The sequence below is a fragment of the Dipodomys spectabilis genome, unplaced genomic scaffold, assembly GCF_019054845.1.
Source record: "Dipodomys spectabilis isolate Male_0828 unplaced genomic scaffold, ASM1905484v1 ptg000095l, whole genome shotgun sequence".
In the NCBI taxonomy this organism is placed as follows: domain Eukaryota; kingdom Metazoa; phylum Chordata; class Mammalia; order Rodentia; family Heteromyidae; genus Dipodomys; species Dipodomys spectabilis.
Genome location: NW_024870772.1, coordinates 48208145 through 48226869, shown reverse-complemented (window position 1 = coordinate 48226869; position 18725 = coordinate 48208145). Strand labels below are relative to the sequence as shown.

General features: G+C 49.7%; 2 protein-coding genes across 2 annotated transcripts in view; one reads left to right on the top strand and one right to left on the bottom strand.

Annotated features, from left to right (window-relative positions):
• Veph1 (ventricular zone expressed PH domain containing 1) overlaps positions 1 to 18725 on the top strand; it is a 118179-nt gene that overhangs the window by 19446 nt on the left and 80008 nt on the right. The window contains exon 4 of the mRNA XM_042685563.1: positions 4908 to 5082. Within this exon, the coding sequence (XP_042541497.1) occupies positions 4908 to 5082 (175 nt within the window). The remainder of the gene's footprint in view (positions 1 to 4907; positions 5083 to 18725) is intronic.
• Ptx3 (pentraxin 3) lies at positions 11931 to 17349 on the bottom strand. Its single transcript, XM_042685565.1, has 3 exons — positions 17220 to 17349; positions 16460 to 16873; positions 11931 to 12538 (listed from the first exon to the last, which is right to left on the bottom strand). The coding sequence occupies exons 1-3, from the start codon at positions 17347 to 17349 to the stop codon at positions 11931 to 11933; spliced, it is 1152 nt and encodes a 383-aa protein (XP_042541499.1).

The following is an 18725-nucleotide window of genomic DNA, read 5'->3' as shown; positions in this document are numbered from 1 at the left end:
CTGTCTAGACACTGGGCCCAAGAGGCTCTGGTGGCCATTCCTTAGTGATTGTGTGAACTAATTGCTCTTTTCTTGATCTTTTCTTTCTTTGAGAGAGGTCCAAGACTCATGTGGGAGGGAAACAGAAAATTCGGGTTTGTTTGCTTACAGGATGGCGTTAGTCATCTGGGGTGAGGACATACATTTCAACTGGAACCAGAAATAGACTTGACTAGCTGGTCACTATTTTTCTCCAGAGCACCTACAGTTGTTGTAAAGAAGAGATCAGACTGGTTAAGATAGGCTGGTTTCAATGTTGTTACTGGCAAGTAACGTTGACCCCAAAGCTTAAAATCATCCAGGTCTGGAAATGGTGATTTCCGTTGACTGATCTTTCACAGCTTCAATGCCAATACCATTGTTGTTCAACAAGCTACAAGTGTGCAAGGGGGTCGGTTCTCCTGATGGAAGGCATACATCACCTCTCTACCTTCAAGCCGTCCTTGGCAAAAGAGCCAGAATAGATCGGACACACCTGGAGTTCTTTGGTGAGAATCTCTGAGAATTGTGTGAATGAGCTGGCTTCCATATTGAACCCACTACAGTGTGCCATTCACATTCAGAAAATTCTGAAACAAAGATGGTGACACTTGCATATAGTTTACTGTATTTATGCTAACTTTTGAGTCTACTTGAAGCTGAATTTCAACTCTTTCCTATGACATAAGATAGCTAAGAAAAAATGGTTAGCCCATGTCTGAATTAATTTTCAGTTAACAAAACTTCATCATTAGGACCTAGACCAAAATTAGCATCTAAAGAAACAGCGATTTTGTCATGCTGTTAGACTGTTTGGGTATCTTCATTTGTAAAATGTCTGTCTAATTTTCTATTTGGTTGTTTCCTGTTTCTCAAAGATCTGAAGATTTTCTTATATATTCTAGGTATGTGAGACTTGTTGGATAAGAGTATTGCAAATGTCTTCTTTCACAGTGGGAGTTATCCTTTTACTTTTAAATGCTGCCACTTGATGACTAGAAATTCTTCCTTTAATCTATTCTATAACTTTCTCTTTTTTTCTTTTTCTTTTTGTCAGTGGTAGAGCTTGAACTACTGGGCCTGGGCACTGTTCCTGAGCTCTTCAACTCAAGGATAGCGCTCTACCACTTCAGCCACAGCACCACCACTGGTTTTCTGGTGGTTAATTGGAAATAAGAGTCTCATGGACTTTCCCACCCCATCCTCAGATCTCAGCCTCCTGAGTAGCTAAGATTGCAGGTGTGAGCCACCAGCACCCAGCTAAACAGTGATTTTTTTTTTGCTAGTCCTGGGCCTTGAACTCATGGCCTGGGCACTGTCCCTGAGCTTCTTTTTGCTCAAGGCTAAAACTCTACCATTTGAGCCACTGCACCACTTCTGGCTTTTTCTGTTTATGTGGAACTGTGGAATTGAATCCAGGGCCTCATGCATGCTAGGCAAGCACTCTACCACTAAGCCACATTCCCAGCTCTTCTCTCTCTTTATTGTTAATATTTTTGAGTTCAGTTTGAAGATATCTTGGCCTCCAGGTAGGCCTGCGGCCATCAGTATATTCTGTGTGCTTTCTTTTCTGCCTCAATTTTCTTTTCTCATCTTTAGATATTCTGTGTATCTGGTGCTGATTGCTGCTATGCCTGGTATAATAGTGAATACACAGTTTTCTCCCATGTAAATAGCTACTTGTCCCAATTGTCACCACTTCCAAGATGACATCATACTGCCGAGAGACCTGTATGCCACTGACGATCTGTAAGACTTGGTTTGGGAAAGGTGAAATCCTCTATTTCCTACCATCTACAGATTTAGCTTTCTCTCTCTCTTTTTTTGTTTTTTTGTCTGTTGTGGGGCTTGAACTGTGGGCCTGGGCGCTGTCCCTCAGCTCTTCAGCTCAAGGCTAGCACTCTACCACTTGAGCCACAGCGCCACTTCCAGCTTTTTCTGTTTATGTGGTAACGCAGGGCCTCATGCTTGCAAGGCAAGCACTCTACCACTGAGCCACTTTTCTAGCCCAGATTTAGCTTTCTCTTTAAGCTCCAGGAGAAACTTTAAGAACAGAAGTGGGCTAGGCATCTGTGGCTCACGCCTGTCATCCTAGCTACTCAGGAGGCTGAGATCTGAGGATCACGGTTCAAAGCCAGCCTGGGCAGAAAAGTCAGTGAGACTCTTTTTTTTGGGGGGGGAGCGGGGGTCCGGTCATGGGGCCTGAACTCTGGGCCTGGGCGCTGTCCCTCAGCTCTTCAGCTCAAGGCTAGTGCTCTACCACTTGAGCCACAGCGCCACTTCCGGCTTTTTTCTTTTTGCTTATGTGGTGCTGAGGAATCGAACCCAGGGCCTCATGCATGCAAGGCAAGCGCTCTACCACTGAGCCACCTTCCCAGCCCCGTCAGTGAGACTCTTATCTACAATAAACCACCAGAAAACCAGAAGTGGAGCTGTGGCTCAAGTGGTAGAGCACAAGCCTTGAGCTGAAGAGCTCAGGGACAGTGTCCAGGCCCAGAGTTCAAGCCCCACGACCAATAAAAAAGAAGAAAATAAGAAGAAGAAGAAGGAGGAGGAGGAGGAGGAGGAGGAACAACAACAACAACAGAAGAGGTGGCCCAGGCCTTGCAGTGTCAAGATACAGACTCAGATGACAAAGATATCAGTATAGAAACGAATTAAACAACATAGAATTTACCTCATCTCTCATCAAACAACTCAGGATAGCAGTCCAGGGGTGGTATGGTGACTCCGTGGTGTCACAAACCCAGGCTCCTTCTCTGTCTTCTCTGCGCACATCAAACAATGCCTGGTTTCTCTCACTTATGGTCTAGATAATTGCTCAGTTTTCTACCTTCTGTCCCAGGCAGCATTCAAGAGAGAACAAGACTCAGGCTCCAGTCCCTCCATAATAATGACAACAGAGAAGCTGAACATACAAGCCAGGCACAGGTGGTGCATGCCTGTAATCCTTGCTACTCAGGAGGCTGAGATGTGGAGAATTGTGCTTCAAAAGCAACCCAAACCCCCCTCTCCCCCCCCCCCCACAAAAAAAAAAAAACAGTCTGAGAAACTCTATCTTCAAACCAGCAAAAATCCTGGACTAGGGTCTCAGCTCAAGGAGTAGAGCACCATCCATGAGCTCAGATTCCAAAAGAGAGTAAAAGGCCCTGAGTTCAAGTCCTAATGTGATACATGCGCACATGCACACGCACACACACATACACACACATTTCTATCCCATTGTCTGAAGCTGTACTTGGCAACACCCAGTTGCAAAGAGGGTTGGGAAATGCTATCTCTAGCCATGTGTCAATAGAAACCCAGCAACCTTCCACCAAAGGAAAGGGAGTGACAGCTCCTCCTAATATCTCCCCACCTGCCCAGGTCTCCCTTCAATGTGTTACTTGCTGTGGATTGAACCAGGATGCTGGTTGCCGATGTGTAGGCTTGTGTTTAGATGGTGATCCTTAACCCAGACTTCTTTGAAACATGGTCAGTACACTCAAAATCCTAGAAAGTCTTCCTGCAGCACAGTCAGGCTGTGAGATCTACTTATCAGAGAGTGGTCAGTCTATATTTATCCATCCATCCATCATCTATCAATCATTCCATCTATCTATCATCTATCATCCATCTGTCCATTATCTATCTATTTACATACTTCATTTGCAGTACTGGGTTTTAACTCAGGCTCTATTTTCTATGCTTGGTTCCTTTTAAGGTAGTCATACTTTTTCTCCTGGGGGGGGGGGGGGGGGGAAGGGGGTGTCTGGAACTGTGATCTCTCATTTATGCTTGGGTGTCACTTGGTTTATAGACATATACCATGGTGCCCACCTTTTTCTGTTGAGACAGGGTTTCTGGAACCATTTTGACTGGGGATAGGATGGGGAGGACAGCCCTGTGACCCTCCTGACCCCCCACTTCCTGAGCATCTAGGGTTCCCTGCATGAGCCTCTAGCACTGGGCCTATCCAGCATGTCTGGGAAAGATGGTGACATTCTGTACAGGTGAAGGCTGGCTAGTGGGGACCCCATGAACACAGCAGGATGGGAAAGGGTTCAGATGAGAATCCAGGGCCTGCTTTTCCCCTGCTCCCCTCCCCCACACGAGGTGCCATGACAGTTACCACCAGAGAGGCAGAGAGGTGCACTTCTTTTTCATTGATGTTATGCAATTTGACCCACCATAACCCTATACCTGTATTATCATAACTCTACTCTAGGAGCCTAGCTCAGTAAATACTTTATAGGTGGATGGATGGATGGACGAACGGATGGACTGATGGATGGATGGATAGATGGATGGATGGATGGACAGATGAATGATGGACAGAAGGATGGATGAATGGATGGGTGGATGGACAGACGGGTAGACAGATGGGTGGATGGATGGATGGATGGATGGAAGGATGGCCTGACGGATGGATGGATGGATGGGCAGACGGATGGACAGATGGGTGGATGGATGAGTGGATGGATGGATGGACGAATGGATGGATGGATGGACGGGTGGATGGATGGATGGACAGATGGACGGATGGATGGATAGATGGATGGATGGATGGATAGATGGATGGATGGACGGGAGGACGGAAGGACGGATGGATGGATGGAAGGATGGACGGATGGACAAATGGATGAATGGATGGATGGGTGGGTGGGTGGGTGGGTGGGTGAATGGATGGATGGATGGATAGATGCATAGACAGATGGATGGATGGACAGACAGATGATGGGCAGATGGGTGAATGGATGGATGGATGGAAGGATGGATGGATGGACAGACAGATGGATGGATGGATGGATAGATGGGTGGGTGGATGGCTAGGTGGATGGATGGGTGGGTGGATGGATGGATGGATGAGCCATGACTCATTTATGAGTGGCTGGCTTGTGTCTCCCCAGAATTACAACCGGCCCCCCGTCATGGCCGTGGCCATTCCGGTAGCCGTGAAATTCCTGCATGGCAGCAGCAAGGACATGCGCAGGAATTTGTCCAACTACCTGTCACTGGCGGCCACCACCAGGGCGGAGTTGCTGGCAGGCCACACGGAGGCAGTGCTGTCGAGCGTCCTGCAAGGTGCGGGCAAGCTGGGTGTGTCAGGGTGGAGGAGTGCATCCAGGAGGCACGGACACGTGCGTGGAGGGCTGGGAACTTGCACATGGAGGGTTGGGCGTGCGCGAGGAGGGCTGGGCAGTATGTGGAGGGCTTGGCAGTACATGGAGGGCCGGGCATGTGCACACAGAGGGCCGTGTGCGCAGAGGGCCAGGTGTGAGCAATGATGTATACAGAAAATACATGACTACTACTCCTGGAGCGAGGGTCACGTGGAGGGCCATGCATGTGGAGGGCCATGTGTGCTTGAAGGGCCGGGCGCGTGTGTGGAGGGCTGGGCCTGGAGTGAGGGGCGCGTGGAGGGCCATGCGTGCGTGGAAGACCAGGCCAGGAGCGTGGGCGTGTGGAGGGGTACATGGTACATGAGGGCCAGGCTTGGAGGACCGTGCACTTGGAAGGCTGTGGGTGTGGAGGGCTGGTGGGTGGAGGGCTGGTGCGTGGAGGGCCGGGCCGGAGCACAGGGTGCTCCATAGGCACAAGTTGATGATGGACTGGAAAGTCCTTGCCAGAGCCCGCTTCTCTTCCCAGGCGCAAGCCCCAGCCTTGGGCCTCCTTCCCGCCCTGCGCCCCGAAGCCCAGCCGTTTCCCATGACTCTACTCAGCTGGCGCCACCCTCAGCCATGGGGAGTGAGGCCACAGCATCATGGGCAGTGCTCGCTGAGGCCAGTAGGGCAAAAACCCTCCTCCTCCTCTGCTTTCCAAAAGCAGAAGCCTTGTGCAATGAGGCATACGGAAAATGCAAGGCAACTTCACAAATAGGAACCTGACTCAAGAATACTACCATGCACACGCAAGCACACGCACTCACACAACCAGCTCAGCACACCTCTGACGGTTCTCCCCACATTTGAATGAAACATGTCAGGTGACAGAACATTCACTTGCCTTCTCCTTTTCTCTTTGGTTTCAGATCTACCAGAAACCAGAGTTTTTTATATTTGTGGTCAGAAAACAATGTACTGTATTATTTGATATGCATCTAGACGTCTCCAGCCATCATTAATAAAAATGCATGAGGTCCATGAGTATTTTGGCCCATATACGACTGACACAACCCCTTCCTGTACATGGATGACACAACCCCCTCCACAATATGACTGACACATCTCTCATCTGACTGACACAACCCCTCCTGTATATGGCTGACACAACCCCCTCTCCATGCTCAGGATCAGCATCAACCCCTTGCGAAGTGAGCTGAGCTCCTTCAACTGCAGGATCAAGTTGATAGCTCCTTTTTATATGTGGTGTTGAATTTGCTAAAAGTCCAGAGGAGCAATTATGATTTTTTTACCACATTGAAAATATTTTTTGGAAAGAATTCTAATACTCACCAAACATTTTAAAACCATAGTAGTTAGGCTTGTAAGTAATTTATGAAAGAAAAAAAAGAATCATTATGTCTTTACAGCTGCCAAGAACTTAGCTCATCCATTTGTTTGTTCTTAATGCTTTTTCAATAATGAAGAAATCTTTGAAACACAAAATACACTTTCTAAAGTCATTGCAAGCATTTGATATAAACAAATGACTTGGTTTATTTGTTCAGGCAGTATTAAAATTACCATAAAAATGGTAATTAGACCTATGAAAGGTTTTGGATTTTAGAGCTGATGTAACTGTAAAACTCCCCAGTCACTCTCTGGGGTTGCAAAGCAAAGAATTTTGTATCACTGCATCATTTTCTGCTTTGCAGAGCTTTGCCTCCTGCCAAACAGCTTTGGAAATCATCACTGATTTCTTTTCTCATTCTTAGCCTTTATACCTTCTTCTTTAGCTTGTAGTGTTCTAATCTTTGTTCTCCCATAGTTATACTTCTAAAAAAGAAAAGAAAAGAAAAGGTCACCTCCCCAATAATTACAGTACCGCTGATAATAACTACAATGGCTAACATTTATTACATGCTTTCTTTATGGTAGATTATATCACTTGATACCATAAGAACCCCATTTTACCAATAAGCAGAATTAAGTAACAGAAAAGTCCTGCTATCAATGGCTGAAGAAGAGAAAAAGGAAGGTTGAAGAAGAGACGGAGACTCAGGAGGAACCAGAACAACAATTTGCAAACACGTTGTGTGACTGAGAGATACACAAGGACTTCAGACTTCCGTTGTTACTTGATTCGGGGTTCAATGGCCATTCCCAGAGCCATGGCTCAGCTTGCTTTCTGTGGATTTGGTTGATTTCATGTCCCACAGTGTGGACCACCCCAGCTTTCAGGTCCCCTTCATCAGGAATACTAATAGCCAGAAAATGCCCATAGCCAGTCTCAGTTTTTCCTTTCTGACAGGGACCACGTGACCATTTCTGAGCCAACCCATCACTGCTACCAGTGTGCATGCTGTACATCAAATGGTGGAGTTGTGGTTGCCAGCCACCCTCAAAACAAGATGGAGTCAGCTTCACGATAGCCACTTGGGTGAGGGATTAAGAAGGAGTGGATCCAGAAGAAATCCAGACTGTGGTCAGGACCCAGCACTGGACACAGAGACTCTACAGATGCCCACGGTATCATCTTTAGATGAGCATGCTGAATCGCAGGGAGCTTAAAGCAAGACTCTTTCATGGCCATTTCACTGGAAAGCCTACTTTACTGCTGAATCCCAGCTCCACCAAATACTGGTTGCATGCTTCATTTTGCTGAGCCTTCATTTCCTTCTGCATAACAGATTGGTCTGGGCAATCACATGAAAGGAGGCCTGCACATAGCCCTCAATAGGTATTCGCTTAGAATAGTGAAGATAAAATCATGACTGTCTCCTTCTATTTGAGCTCGTTAGGGCCAGAGACAATCTACATTATCCCGGGACAAATTCCTGTATTGAATCACAAGTTCTTTCCCGCGGCCTCCCATGTGTGGTAGGCCTTTCCCTGGGGCAAAACCCCATGTTGCTCTTTCACACAGTAAGCTTCCAAATACTGGGGCACAACTACCATTTCTCACTTCTCCTCCACCCCACCCCTCTTCTTCCTCAGTCATAACTATCACAGATCTCCTGCCAGCTTGCTGACTTGGCATATGATTACTCAGCCTGCGTCCAGGACATTCTCTGGTCCCTCCTGCTCTCCCCTTGCCATCCTGCCCTCCATAGCTAACCATGATGGGCCAGGCTTCATCCTGAGAATTAACGTGGACATAGCCTCCTGTAAAGAAGCTGCATTTTGCCTAGCATATCCAAGAAACAGATTCCCACAGCATAACATCTTTAATGTCTTTTGTGCTTATGGTCCACCAAATCTCCAAAGACTTTTTTTTTTAAAAAAATAGGAGTTCTTGAAAGGACACATGGAGCGGTGTCTGCCGAACTCTGAATGTTTCCTTCTTGTTTGTTTCTGTGAGACTTTTATCTCCAATAAACCACCAGAAAACCAGAAGTGGTGCTATAGCTCAAGTGGTAGAGTGCTAGCCTTTAGCTGAAGAGCTCAAGGACAGCACGCAGGCCCAGAGTTCAAGCCTCCACAACCAACCAAAAAAAGAAAAAGAAAAAAGAAAATAAGATTTTCTACAAGCAAACCCCAAATACTTCATAGTCAGGTTTTAGACACAATAAGAGAAATTTCTGTAAACTTGCAGAAAGTGATGTCAAAACCCAGGAACAATTAATTGAAAATATATTCATAGTTATTTATGTGTTTATTATTATTCTCGCCAGTACTAGAGCTTGAACTCAGTGCTCCTACCACTGGATCCACAGCCCCAGTTCCAGCTTTTTGCTAATGAATTGGAAGTAGACTGACAGATTTATCTGCCCCACTGGTGTCAAACCATGTTGTTCATATAACCTCCTGAGTAGCTGAAATGTTGCTGAAATGATATTATTTAAAGCAGGAAAAAAAGCACACAATACCTAGTAGAAGAGTGAAATAAAATTATAACATTTTGGAAAGCAATCAAAGATAAGCAAATATATCAATATACTATGTCATGAATGGAAGAATTTGATGTAGCTCAGATGTTGCTTTTTAACATATTCAGTGAAACAGTAAAATTCCAACTGAGATTACTATGAAGGACAACAAAGCCGTAAAAAAGACAAAACAGAATAAAATATCTCAGCCAATTTTGAAGATAGGAGTTGTGCAGTAGCGGGGAGGCAATAATTTCCTTAACATGTTGTAAAATCCTAGCAATGAAGAGAACACAGTACAGGTGCAAGAATAGGCAAGGAGCATGAACCAAGGGCAGAAGTAAGCCCTTACAGACCTGAAAACTAGATAAATATACAGCAGTGAAGCTTTGCAATAGAAGAGTAAACTATTCAATGAGTTATCCTAAGATATTTGTCCATAGCACATGTCTTTAATTTCAGGTGACATAGAAAACTGGATATAAAAACTGATAGCAACGTCACAAAAACAAAACAAAAATAAACTCAAATTATACCTAATGGATACATTAGTGAGTGCTTCCACTTGAATTTGAATTAAAAAAAATAAGCCAAGGTGTCACCTGAGTTCTCCCAACTTATTCTTTGCCGCATGCATACGGGCCATGCCACCTGTCCAGTATGGGAAAAAGAAGCAACATGAGCTACCACATCTTGCATGCAAGGTGACTGATTTATTAGGAGCATCTCTCTGGCCTTAAAGGATCGTGTTGAGAGCTTATAGGGAAGTCTATTTGTACATGTTGATCAGGACCTCTGTGACGTGGTCTACACCACTGGTATCTAACTGGAAAGCAGTGACATCCCTGAAGCAAGGGCCTTAAGAAGGAAGTCTGCCCTTTCAACATACCATTCCCCTTGTGCCCTGGCACAAACCACAAGATGGCTCAAATGACTGGAAACTTAGCAAATCTGGGGAGAAAATGTCATATTATCTCCAAAAGCGTTCCAATTCCTTTCTAATTGACTGACAACATCCCAGAAAAGGCTGTCTAGTTAATTAAAAATAAATGCAAATTTTATCTCATTTCTTCCTTTGTGTGAAACAAGATTCAAACCATTGCTTAGTGAGAAGTCTCAGAGAAATGGAGTTAGAAAATTCATTCCAACATAGCAATAAGAATATGCATCACGCAGGACAGATTAAATGTAAGTCAATAAAGCATCTATAATTGGAATATTTCTCAGCCCACTGTTCATCATGATTTTGGGATTCTCCAAATATCATCATCATCATCATCCTCATCATCATCATCATCGGAATTGTTATCAGCAACAGTGTAGTACCTGCCATGTACCAGGTCCCTAGTAAATTATTACAGTCGGAGCCATGGCCATTTGTTAACTTTGATACTTCCTAGAGAGATACTCAAGCATTAAAAATCCATGGAACAATTCTTCCTGAAAAAAAAAATAATAACAGCTTTAAGGTAATGCATTACAGGTTGTTAGGAAAAAAATTACTAAACCAATACTTTTAAGTAATGAGCTATTAATTTCATTTTATTAGGAATATTCAACTTGAATGCTAATACACATAATAGAATATGAATAAAAACCTGGAGAGAGATACTTTGGAACAGACAAGAGCCTTCTCAGGACTACTAGCCCAGCCTTGAACGTGGTGCCTGTCAGAGCTGACACCTTCTCCACTTCACCAGCAGATGGGGCCCTGTAGGAGGGGGAGGCCTGCACCCACCCCAATTGCGTGCACACTCAGAAAACGACTCAATGGAAAAGAATCCTAGACTCTCAGTCAGTGACACCTTAAGTTACATGATCTGCTGAGTGGTTTCCTGTCCTCAAATCCAAAATAGGTCTCCTGAAAGGCAAATGTCACCAAAGGTGAGGTGAACATGCTCACATGGTGAGGGAGCACTGTAGATTGTTGTAGAGTGGCATGGCTTTAGTGGAAGCTGGACAAGTTTATGGGAAAACTGAATCTCACATCTGTAGAGCAGCCCTGGATTCTGCAGCCTGAGCTCGCAGATTTTCCCCTACTGGTATGGATCTGTGTGACAGACAGCATGGGGTCTGATGGTACAGACCGGTGGCTGGAGTTACAGCCACCACCCCCACACTCCAGTCAGAGAGGAGGGAGGGGAGGACCATCACACACAGCAGTGAGCTGTTCAGAGCCATCCCACACTCCAGTCAGAGAGGAGGGAGGGGAGGACCATCACACACAGCAGTGAGCTGTTCAGAGCCATCCCACATTCCAACCAGAGAGGAGGGTGGGGAGGATCATCACACACAGCAGTGAGCTGTTCAGAGCCATCCCACATTCCAACCAGAGAGGAGGGTGGGGAGGATCATCACACACAGCAGTCAGCTGTTCAGAGCTAGGGCACGGATGGCGTTGCTGGCCCTGTGCAAAAATGCCTGGGGAGAGTGTGGGCCCTGAGGTCAAGCCTTGTGCCCAGCACACACTCACACTGACACATTCACACACGTTCACTCACCCAAATTCAAGTGGAGGACACGAGCTAGTGTTATAAAACATTTTATTTACAAGAGACTTATAAAAATAAAATTAATACAAACTCACTTTACAACATAACTTACACGACTGTGTTCTGGGGAAGGGCCGCGGTTACCGCCGTGCAGCCCCCCCCCCCCCCGCGCTTGTTACAAGCTCACGTGGGAGTGTGGGGTGTATCAGAGCGAGGACTGCGAGCCTCCTGTTCTCCTGGCAACGTAGGATGCGCTCAGGCCGCAGCGAGACGAACCCAAAGCGACTGGCCGCTGTCCTCTGCGCCGCCGCCCGGGAGGGGATGGGAACGGGGCCGGCCGTGCGTGGCCCAGCCTCCCCGCCGCACCCCACGAGCCCGTCCGGCGCCGCGTGTCCGCGCACGCAGGGGGGTCCTCCGGCCGGCCCCGCAGGGCGCGCATGTCCGTGTCGCGCGTGGGGAGGGCAGGCGGCCTAGGAGAGGTACTGCGCACCACCATGGGGCAGGATCTCGGTGATGCCCCAGCCGACCACGTTCCCGCGGACGTGGCAGGACTCGTCCCCGCCGGCCTCGCGGATCTCGGCCTCGCTCAAGACACGGTCCCAGATGTTGAAGCCGGTGAGCCACCCAGAGAAGGCGGGAGCGTCGTCGACGCTGCCGGCGCCTCGGCCGCCCTCCTGGCCGATCCGCAGGGCGCCGCCCGCAGGGACCTGATGGCCGGCGGCCACCTCCGCCGCGGCGGCCAGCAGCTGCCCGTCGGCCCACAGGGAGGCGCGGCCGCCCCGCGACGCCCACGTGCCGCACAGGTGCGTCCACCGCCCCGGGACCACGGCCCGGGCCGCCGCCAGCCCCTGCCCTTCCCCGCCCACCACGAGCTCCACGGCGCGGGGACCCAGGGAGAGCTGCATCTCGCGTGGACTCTGCTCCGTGCCGTAGGAGAAGAGGACGGTCTTGTTGAGCACCTCCGAGGCCCGCACCCAGAGGCACGCGCTGAAGGCGTGCAGCTGCAAGGGCCGCACGGGGTGCACGCTGCCAAAGATCCGCGGGGAGCGCATCGGGAACACGAGGGCCACTTCACAGCCTGCCGGGCGAGAGTGGGGGGAGAGGGGCGGGCGTGAGACACGTGCACTCCGGGCCATCTAACTGACATCACCATGCACATCGCTGGTGATGGAGAGGCCTCTGTCCACTGTCTGCCTCCTCCCACCTTCCCCCCACCCTGCCCGAACCCCAAAGAGAAGATAAACCCCGCCAACCAGCCCCAGCCCGCATAATAATGACAACCAGGCCTCACAATCCCTCCCCTGCAACTGCCATCTTTTCTTTGTTGCCGCTTTTCTAGTGGTCCAGTCACATTGAGTTACATCAGACAATGATCCTGTAATCTCCAAGGATCTGGAGCTCAGCGCCATCTCCTCTTCTTGCTATGCTTGGGATCCTTGAATAACAAACTGAAGCTCAATGCACCTAGCCCAGTCTCCATCATTAAGTGGAATTCCACATCAGCGATGGAACCTGGGAATCCACCTTCATATACCACACATTTGGGGATGGCTGTGCATGTCTAGTTGATGAGGTTTTTAAACTTGGGTTTTAATGTGGGCAGCCTGCTTGCAGAAGCCCCTTTCACACTCCACTGCCTCCTAATAACAGAATCCTTACATTTGGCTATGTCACTGAAATTCAGCTTGCTATGTTGCTATTAGGGACTGGGCAGCTCTTGGCAAGCCCCTAGTCGCTAGGCTTTAGTGTTCTGTATAAAAGGCCCCACCTCCTCTGTGAGTCTGTAAGAAACAAGGTGTGTAGCACTCAAAAAGGACTTAATGGGTTAAGGACATGATTAAAAACGCTTAACTTGGTCAAATAAACCCTTACAGTGGCCCAAAACTGTAATTCTAGTTATTCTGGAGGCTGAGATCTGATTGTGATTCAAAACCAGCCTCAGCAGAGAAGTGTGAGACTCTTATCTCCAATGAACCAGCAAAAAGCTGGAAGTAGAAGTATGGTTCAGTGATAGTTGTAAGTGAAAAAGCCTGAGCTCAATAGTTAAGCAGGAATAGAAAAATCTTTGAGTAGTGACTTCTTTTTTCAAAGGGCCTCATTGGAGAACACATTTCTGCAGAAGAGCCCTTAGGAAGAATTAACATCAGGCCAAGAGGTCAGTCTGCTGTTAACCATGTCCCTCCCAAGGCCATATGACTGGGCTGAGAGCTGGAAGGGAAGACGTAGGTATGTTTGGGGAATGGTGGTGCCAAAGCCTTTAACAGATAAGCTCAGATTTCTGTAGAATATATATGTATATAGAGAGGGAAATTTTTAGAAACTAAATTGAGATTAAACATTCACTTTATAACAACCTACAGAAGATGAACCATAAAATAGTGATTCCTATAGCATGTAAAGGCAAATTGGGGACTAGACAGATCTTCCAGGAAACAAAACTTTACATGTTTCCATGTAAAGTTTTTTGATAGCCTGTGTTACTGCCCAACAGGTGGCTCTGATCCAGGCTCTGTCCTGAAAACAGTAAGCAGAAGTAGACTTGATCTTTCAATGATAGTCAAAGAAGATGCAGTGATCTAGCAAAGTCATAAAAAAGTAACACAAGAGCCCTGATATCAGTACTCACAGCTGTCATCCTTGCTATCCAGAAGGCTGAGATCTAAGAGTGACAGTTCAAAACCAACCTGGGCAGACAAACCCAAGAGACTCTAATTTCCAATGACCCAGCAAAAAGCCAGAAGCGAAGCTATGGCTCAAGTGGTAGAGTGCCAGTCTTGAACAAAACAAAAGCTAAGAGACAGTGTCCAGGCCCTGAGATCAAGCCCAGTCACTGAGATATTTTATTCTGTTTTGTCAATACTGGTACAAAAAGAAAGAAAGCAAACAACCAAGCACAATACTAATGCATAGCACTGGTCCTGTCACCCCTGAAAATTCAGATTGTTCTGTGAAAAACAATGTCAGAGGTTTTGTAATTTTATTATTATTTTGCTTTTTGTCGGTCATGGGGCCTGAACTCTGGGCCTGGGTGCTGTCCCTCAGCTCTTCAGCTCAAGGCTAGCACTCTACCACTTGAGCCACAGCACCATTTCCAGCTTTTTCTGCTTATGTGGTGCTGAAGAATGGAACTCAGGCTAGAGCCTCATACATGCAAGGCAAGCACTATAACACTGAGCCACCTTCCCAGCCCTTGTACATTAATTTTTAATGAGGCTTTTTTTACTGTCATGGGGTCTGAACTCTGGGCCTTGGTACTGTCCCTCAGCTCTTCAGCTCAAGGTTATTGCCTTGAGCCACAGCACCACTTGAGCCACAGCACCACTTCTGGCTTTTTTCTGCTTATGTGGTGCTGAGGAATCCAACCCAGCGCCTCATGCATGCAAGGTAAGTATGCTACCACTGAACCACTTTCCCAGTCCCTAATGAGGCATTTTTTATGAGATTTTGCTGGGTGTGATGCTTTTCCTTGCCCTATTAATAAAATCAAAGCTCGTGGGACAGAGGTTGTCATATCTGTGGGTGTTTGAGGATTCAGATCTCTGCTAGGTTTCAGTAAGGAGGTACTCAAGAGGGAGCTGACTGCAATGTAATTTACTAAGTCTGTTGAAGCAGGGCCAGGGGTCAGGTTTGCATTCCACAGAGCCCCTTGATGGAGCCTGGGAGACCCCAATTTCTCTGGCTGGGGTACAGTGCCTGGTGGAAGCTCATGTTGGAAGATTTCTGTGGAATTTTTTTTGGGGGGGATGGGGGAGGGGGGGGGTTGGGAGACCAGTGATAGAATCTCTTGATTCCTCTTTTAAATGGCAGAAGCACAATCACGAAGTGACTTTTAGCTAGTCTTTCTATTCTATCAAAGATTAAACAAAATTAAAACCAGGTTCTTACAGGGCCAGCAAGATGATTAGCCCCCCCTTGGGAGTGAGGCTGGCAGGGGAAAGATTTATTGGAGGAACTGCTCCCGGATTTTATGTACCCTGTATGTGCAAATAGACTAAATCCGTGCATGACAATAGCACAGAACTGTTTGCTACCACGTTGAGGAGCTCTACTGTATGTTGGATTTTACGCTTTCTGTCTGAAGCTTACTTCACAGCTCAGGAACTATTCCACTGACTCGCGATCTCCGATACTTAGGAGAAGACGAACCACCTGCCTCAGCAGGTCCGATGAAGCCTGTGCCCCCACAGGCTTAAGAACGGTCCCCCCCCCCTCGTTTCCTTGAAATAATGGGTGGGGGGATTGCTTGCAATTGTGTTGTTTCTGAGATTTCTCAAGAAACATTCGAATTATATTCGAATTATCTGCACTGACCTTCTAAAACAACGCACGTATTGGGTTTTGTTTTGTTTTTAGAAAAGTTGACTTCTGCAGTGTTACTTCTGGCTTCCAAGACCTTCCTTCCTCCCTCACCCTGTGTGATTCTGGCTTCAGGGAGGCCACGGACAATCGTGGGTCCCTGGTCGGTGGCCCTCGAGTCTCGGGCTACCACGGGCAGGGAGGGTCACCGACAGCCCCTGACCCTCGCGGTCCACCCCTGGGAGGTGGAACTGGACCCCGGGTTCCCGCGGGGAAGGCGCGGGAGGAGCCGGCAGAGGGCGGGTCAACTCGGCTGGAAGTCTGCCGGACTTAGTGCAAGGAAATCCGAGCTCCCCGAAGACAGGGGCCCGATAGAATCAGAAGAGGAGGAAATCCCGAGGGGAGGGAAAGCGAGCCGCGGGGTGTGTGGGGGCGGGGGGGGGTGAGGTCCAGCGGGGCTGGCGGAACCGGCGTAGGGGCCTCGGGGTCTGGGTCAGGGCTGTGACGTTACCGTCCCCAGCCTCCTCCGGGCTCTCGGGTCGGGGTCGTTTTGAAAGGGAGATTTCCGGCCGGGGACGGGGTGCGCGCGGTGGGGGAACCGCCGGGGCCGTGCGCTCCCACGGAGAGGACCCGGCGCGATCGCGACCCGACGCGGGAGGGAGGACGTGCGGGTCCCCGCGGGTCCCCGCGACCCGGACCTTACCTGCCGGCAGCCCGTGGCGGGCAGCCCACCGGCGCACCGCCCGCAGCTCCGCGCGGGTCTCCCGCAGCTCGCGCAGCATCGCGCCCAGGGCGCGCCCGGCCTCCGCCTCCGCCGGCGCCGCTGGGCGCCGCGCCTCGGCGTCCTCCAGGCGCGCCAGCCGGCGGCTCGCGTCGCGGCTGCCCTGCAGAAGCTCGTCCAGCGCCCGGGCCAACCGGGCCTCCCCGGGGCCCGCGGCGCATGGCCGGGCCAGGCCGCCCGCCAGCCGGCCCAGCTCGGCTCGCAGCCTCTGCATCTCCCCGCGGAGCACCGCGTCGGTGGCCTCCAGCAGCATGGCCTCCCGCATCTGCGAGTTCTCCAGCATGGTGAACAGTTTGTCCCACTCCGAGGGCTCGCGGCGACAGTCGCACGGCGTGGCTAGGGAGCAGGACACACACGCATCGGTCACCGGCCCTGGGCCTTCCCCGCGCCTCCCCGGGGGTCCCAGGTCCACTGCAGGCCTCCCTAGGGATCCCAGGTCCCGGCCGATCTCCCCGGGGGTCCCAGGTTCGGGCCGATCTCCCCGGGGGTCCCAGGTCACCTCCTGCTCCTAGCACCCCTCCTCTGAAGGACACCCCCAAGCAAGATGCATGCAGGTCTCCAGAGCGCCCCCCGAGTGAATCTCTAGGCGCAGACCCCTGTCTGCGCGATCGTCTTTGTGCCGTGCGCGCCGGGGTACAGCGGGACCCGAGAGGCGCCGCGGCGGGAGAGCCGGGAGACTCACGCTCGTCGGTGGGGAGCTGCGCGGGCTCCAGCTCGTTATCCAGGTTCAAGTACAGGAGCTCGTAGTCGTCCGCGGGGCCGGCGCCCGCGGCGGCGCTCAGCGCACACAGCAGCAGCGCGGGGAGCCGCATGGCCAGGGCGCGCGTCGGGGCCGCGGAGGGGATGTGAGCCCCGGCCAGGGAAGGAGCGCGGGGGCCGGCCGCGTCGGAGCCCAGCCGCTGAGGGGATGTGAGCCCGGGCCCAGCCCGGCCCTTAATAAGGACCGCGAGTCCGTGCGGGGCCAAACGCGCAACGCCGCCCCGCGCGCGCGAAGCGAGTTCCAGCTTCTGGGGGAGGGGACGGGGGAGGTCGGGGAGCCGAGAACTTGCACAATGGTTTACCCTGATTGGAGGAGGGCCAGCGGGGAGAGAGAAGAGGGACTGGACTCCCACTGTCCCCTGGAGATCAGTGGTGACTTGGATTGGCCGGGCTGGGGGAGGGGGGGGGTCGGGAGCGCAGGGGTGCAGAAATCACCATCTGGCACAGGGGGGGCGGGGGGAAACCTGCGCGGGATTCCCACCCCGACCGGCCGGCCGAGCAGAGGAGCCAACCCTCTCCCGGGTACTAAGGGCGCGCCTGCCTGGCCCTGACCTCAGCCGGGAACGTGCCTGTCCAGCCTGGAATTACGTCCACGGAAGACGGTACACTTACTTTGCCATCCTCCGCTGTGACGGCCACAGAAAACAAACGCATCCTCTGTGCAGAGGCTTTGGGAAGATCTAGAAACCCATTTGGGGATTCTGCCTTGCTACCGAATTCTGTGATCCCAGTACCTGGACAGACCCAAGACTCATTGCACATTCTCCTTCTCAGACCCGGTTCATCTGCTCCTGCAGACGACCCACTGCCCACGACATGGCTAGAAACCGTGCCTAGGGAGACACGGGTTGGTAAACGTGGAATCAGCTGTAGGGTGGATTAGAGAGCTGCTGCCCACATCTATAAACAGAACACCGTCCAGCCATAAGAACAAATGAAGAAAATCCTCAAAAAAAAAAAAACACGTCAACGTGGAATGGAAAAATATATTACTGCATATGGTATATAATGTAGTAGGATATACTATCATATAATTAATATCACCATACAACATAACTACATCATAATTAATCCACTATAACCTATGGTATTATTCATAAAATGTGAAATCATGCAAAAGATTATGGAGACATACACGTGTACTAACGGTGTAAAGATTTCCCGTGTAGAGAAACACCGATTCTTGCATGGAGATTGTCTTCAGGGAGAACAATGAAACTCATAAGAAACAATTAAGGCAGGAGGTGATGGACGGTGTCTGGCCCCTGCCCTTATTGCCTATGCTGTCATAATTTATGAATGAGAATGAGATTTCTTCATCCAGCTGTGTTCCCTTTTCTGGATACTATTTTATTATCTTTGAATAGTTCAAGAAAGCAGTTTATGGATATGGTGCAGCTTGATCAATGTTGCCTGTCCAACACTCTCA

Bases quoted from the DNA above. Each gene is read 5' to 3' on its own strand.
- Ptx3 (XM_042685565.1), bottom strand. From the start codon at position 17,349: ATGCGGCTCCCCGCGCTGCTGCTGTGTGCGCTGAGCGCCGCCGCGGGC. The intron at 16,874-17,219 runs GTGAGTCTCCCG...CCTGCTCCCTAG, and splicing joins GCAGCTCCCCACCGACGAGC to CCACGCCGTGCGACTGTCGC. The intron at 12,539-16,459 runs GTAAGGTCCGGG...CTCGCCCGGCAG, and splicing joins CCGCCACGGGCTGCCGGCAG to GCTGTGAAGTGGCCCTCGTG.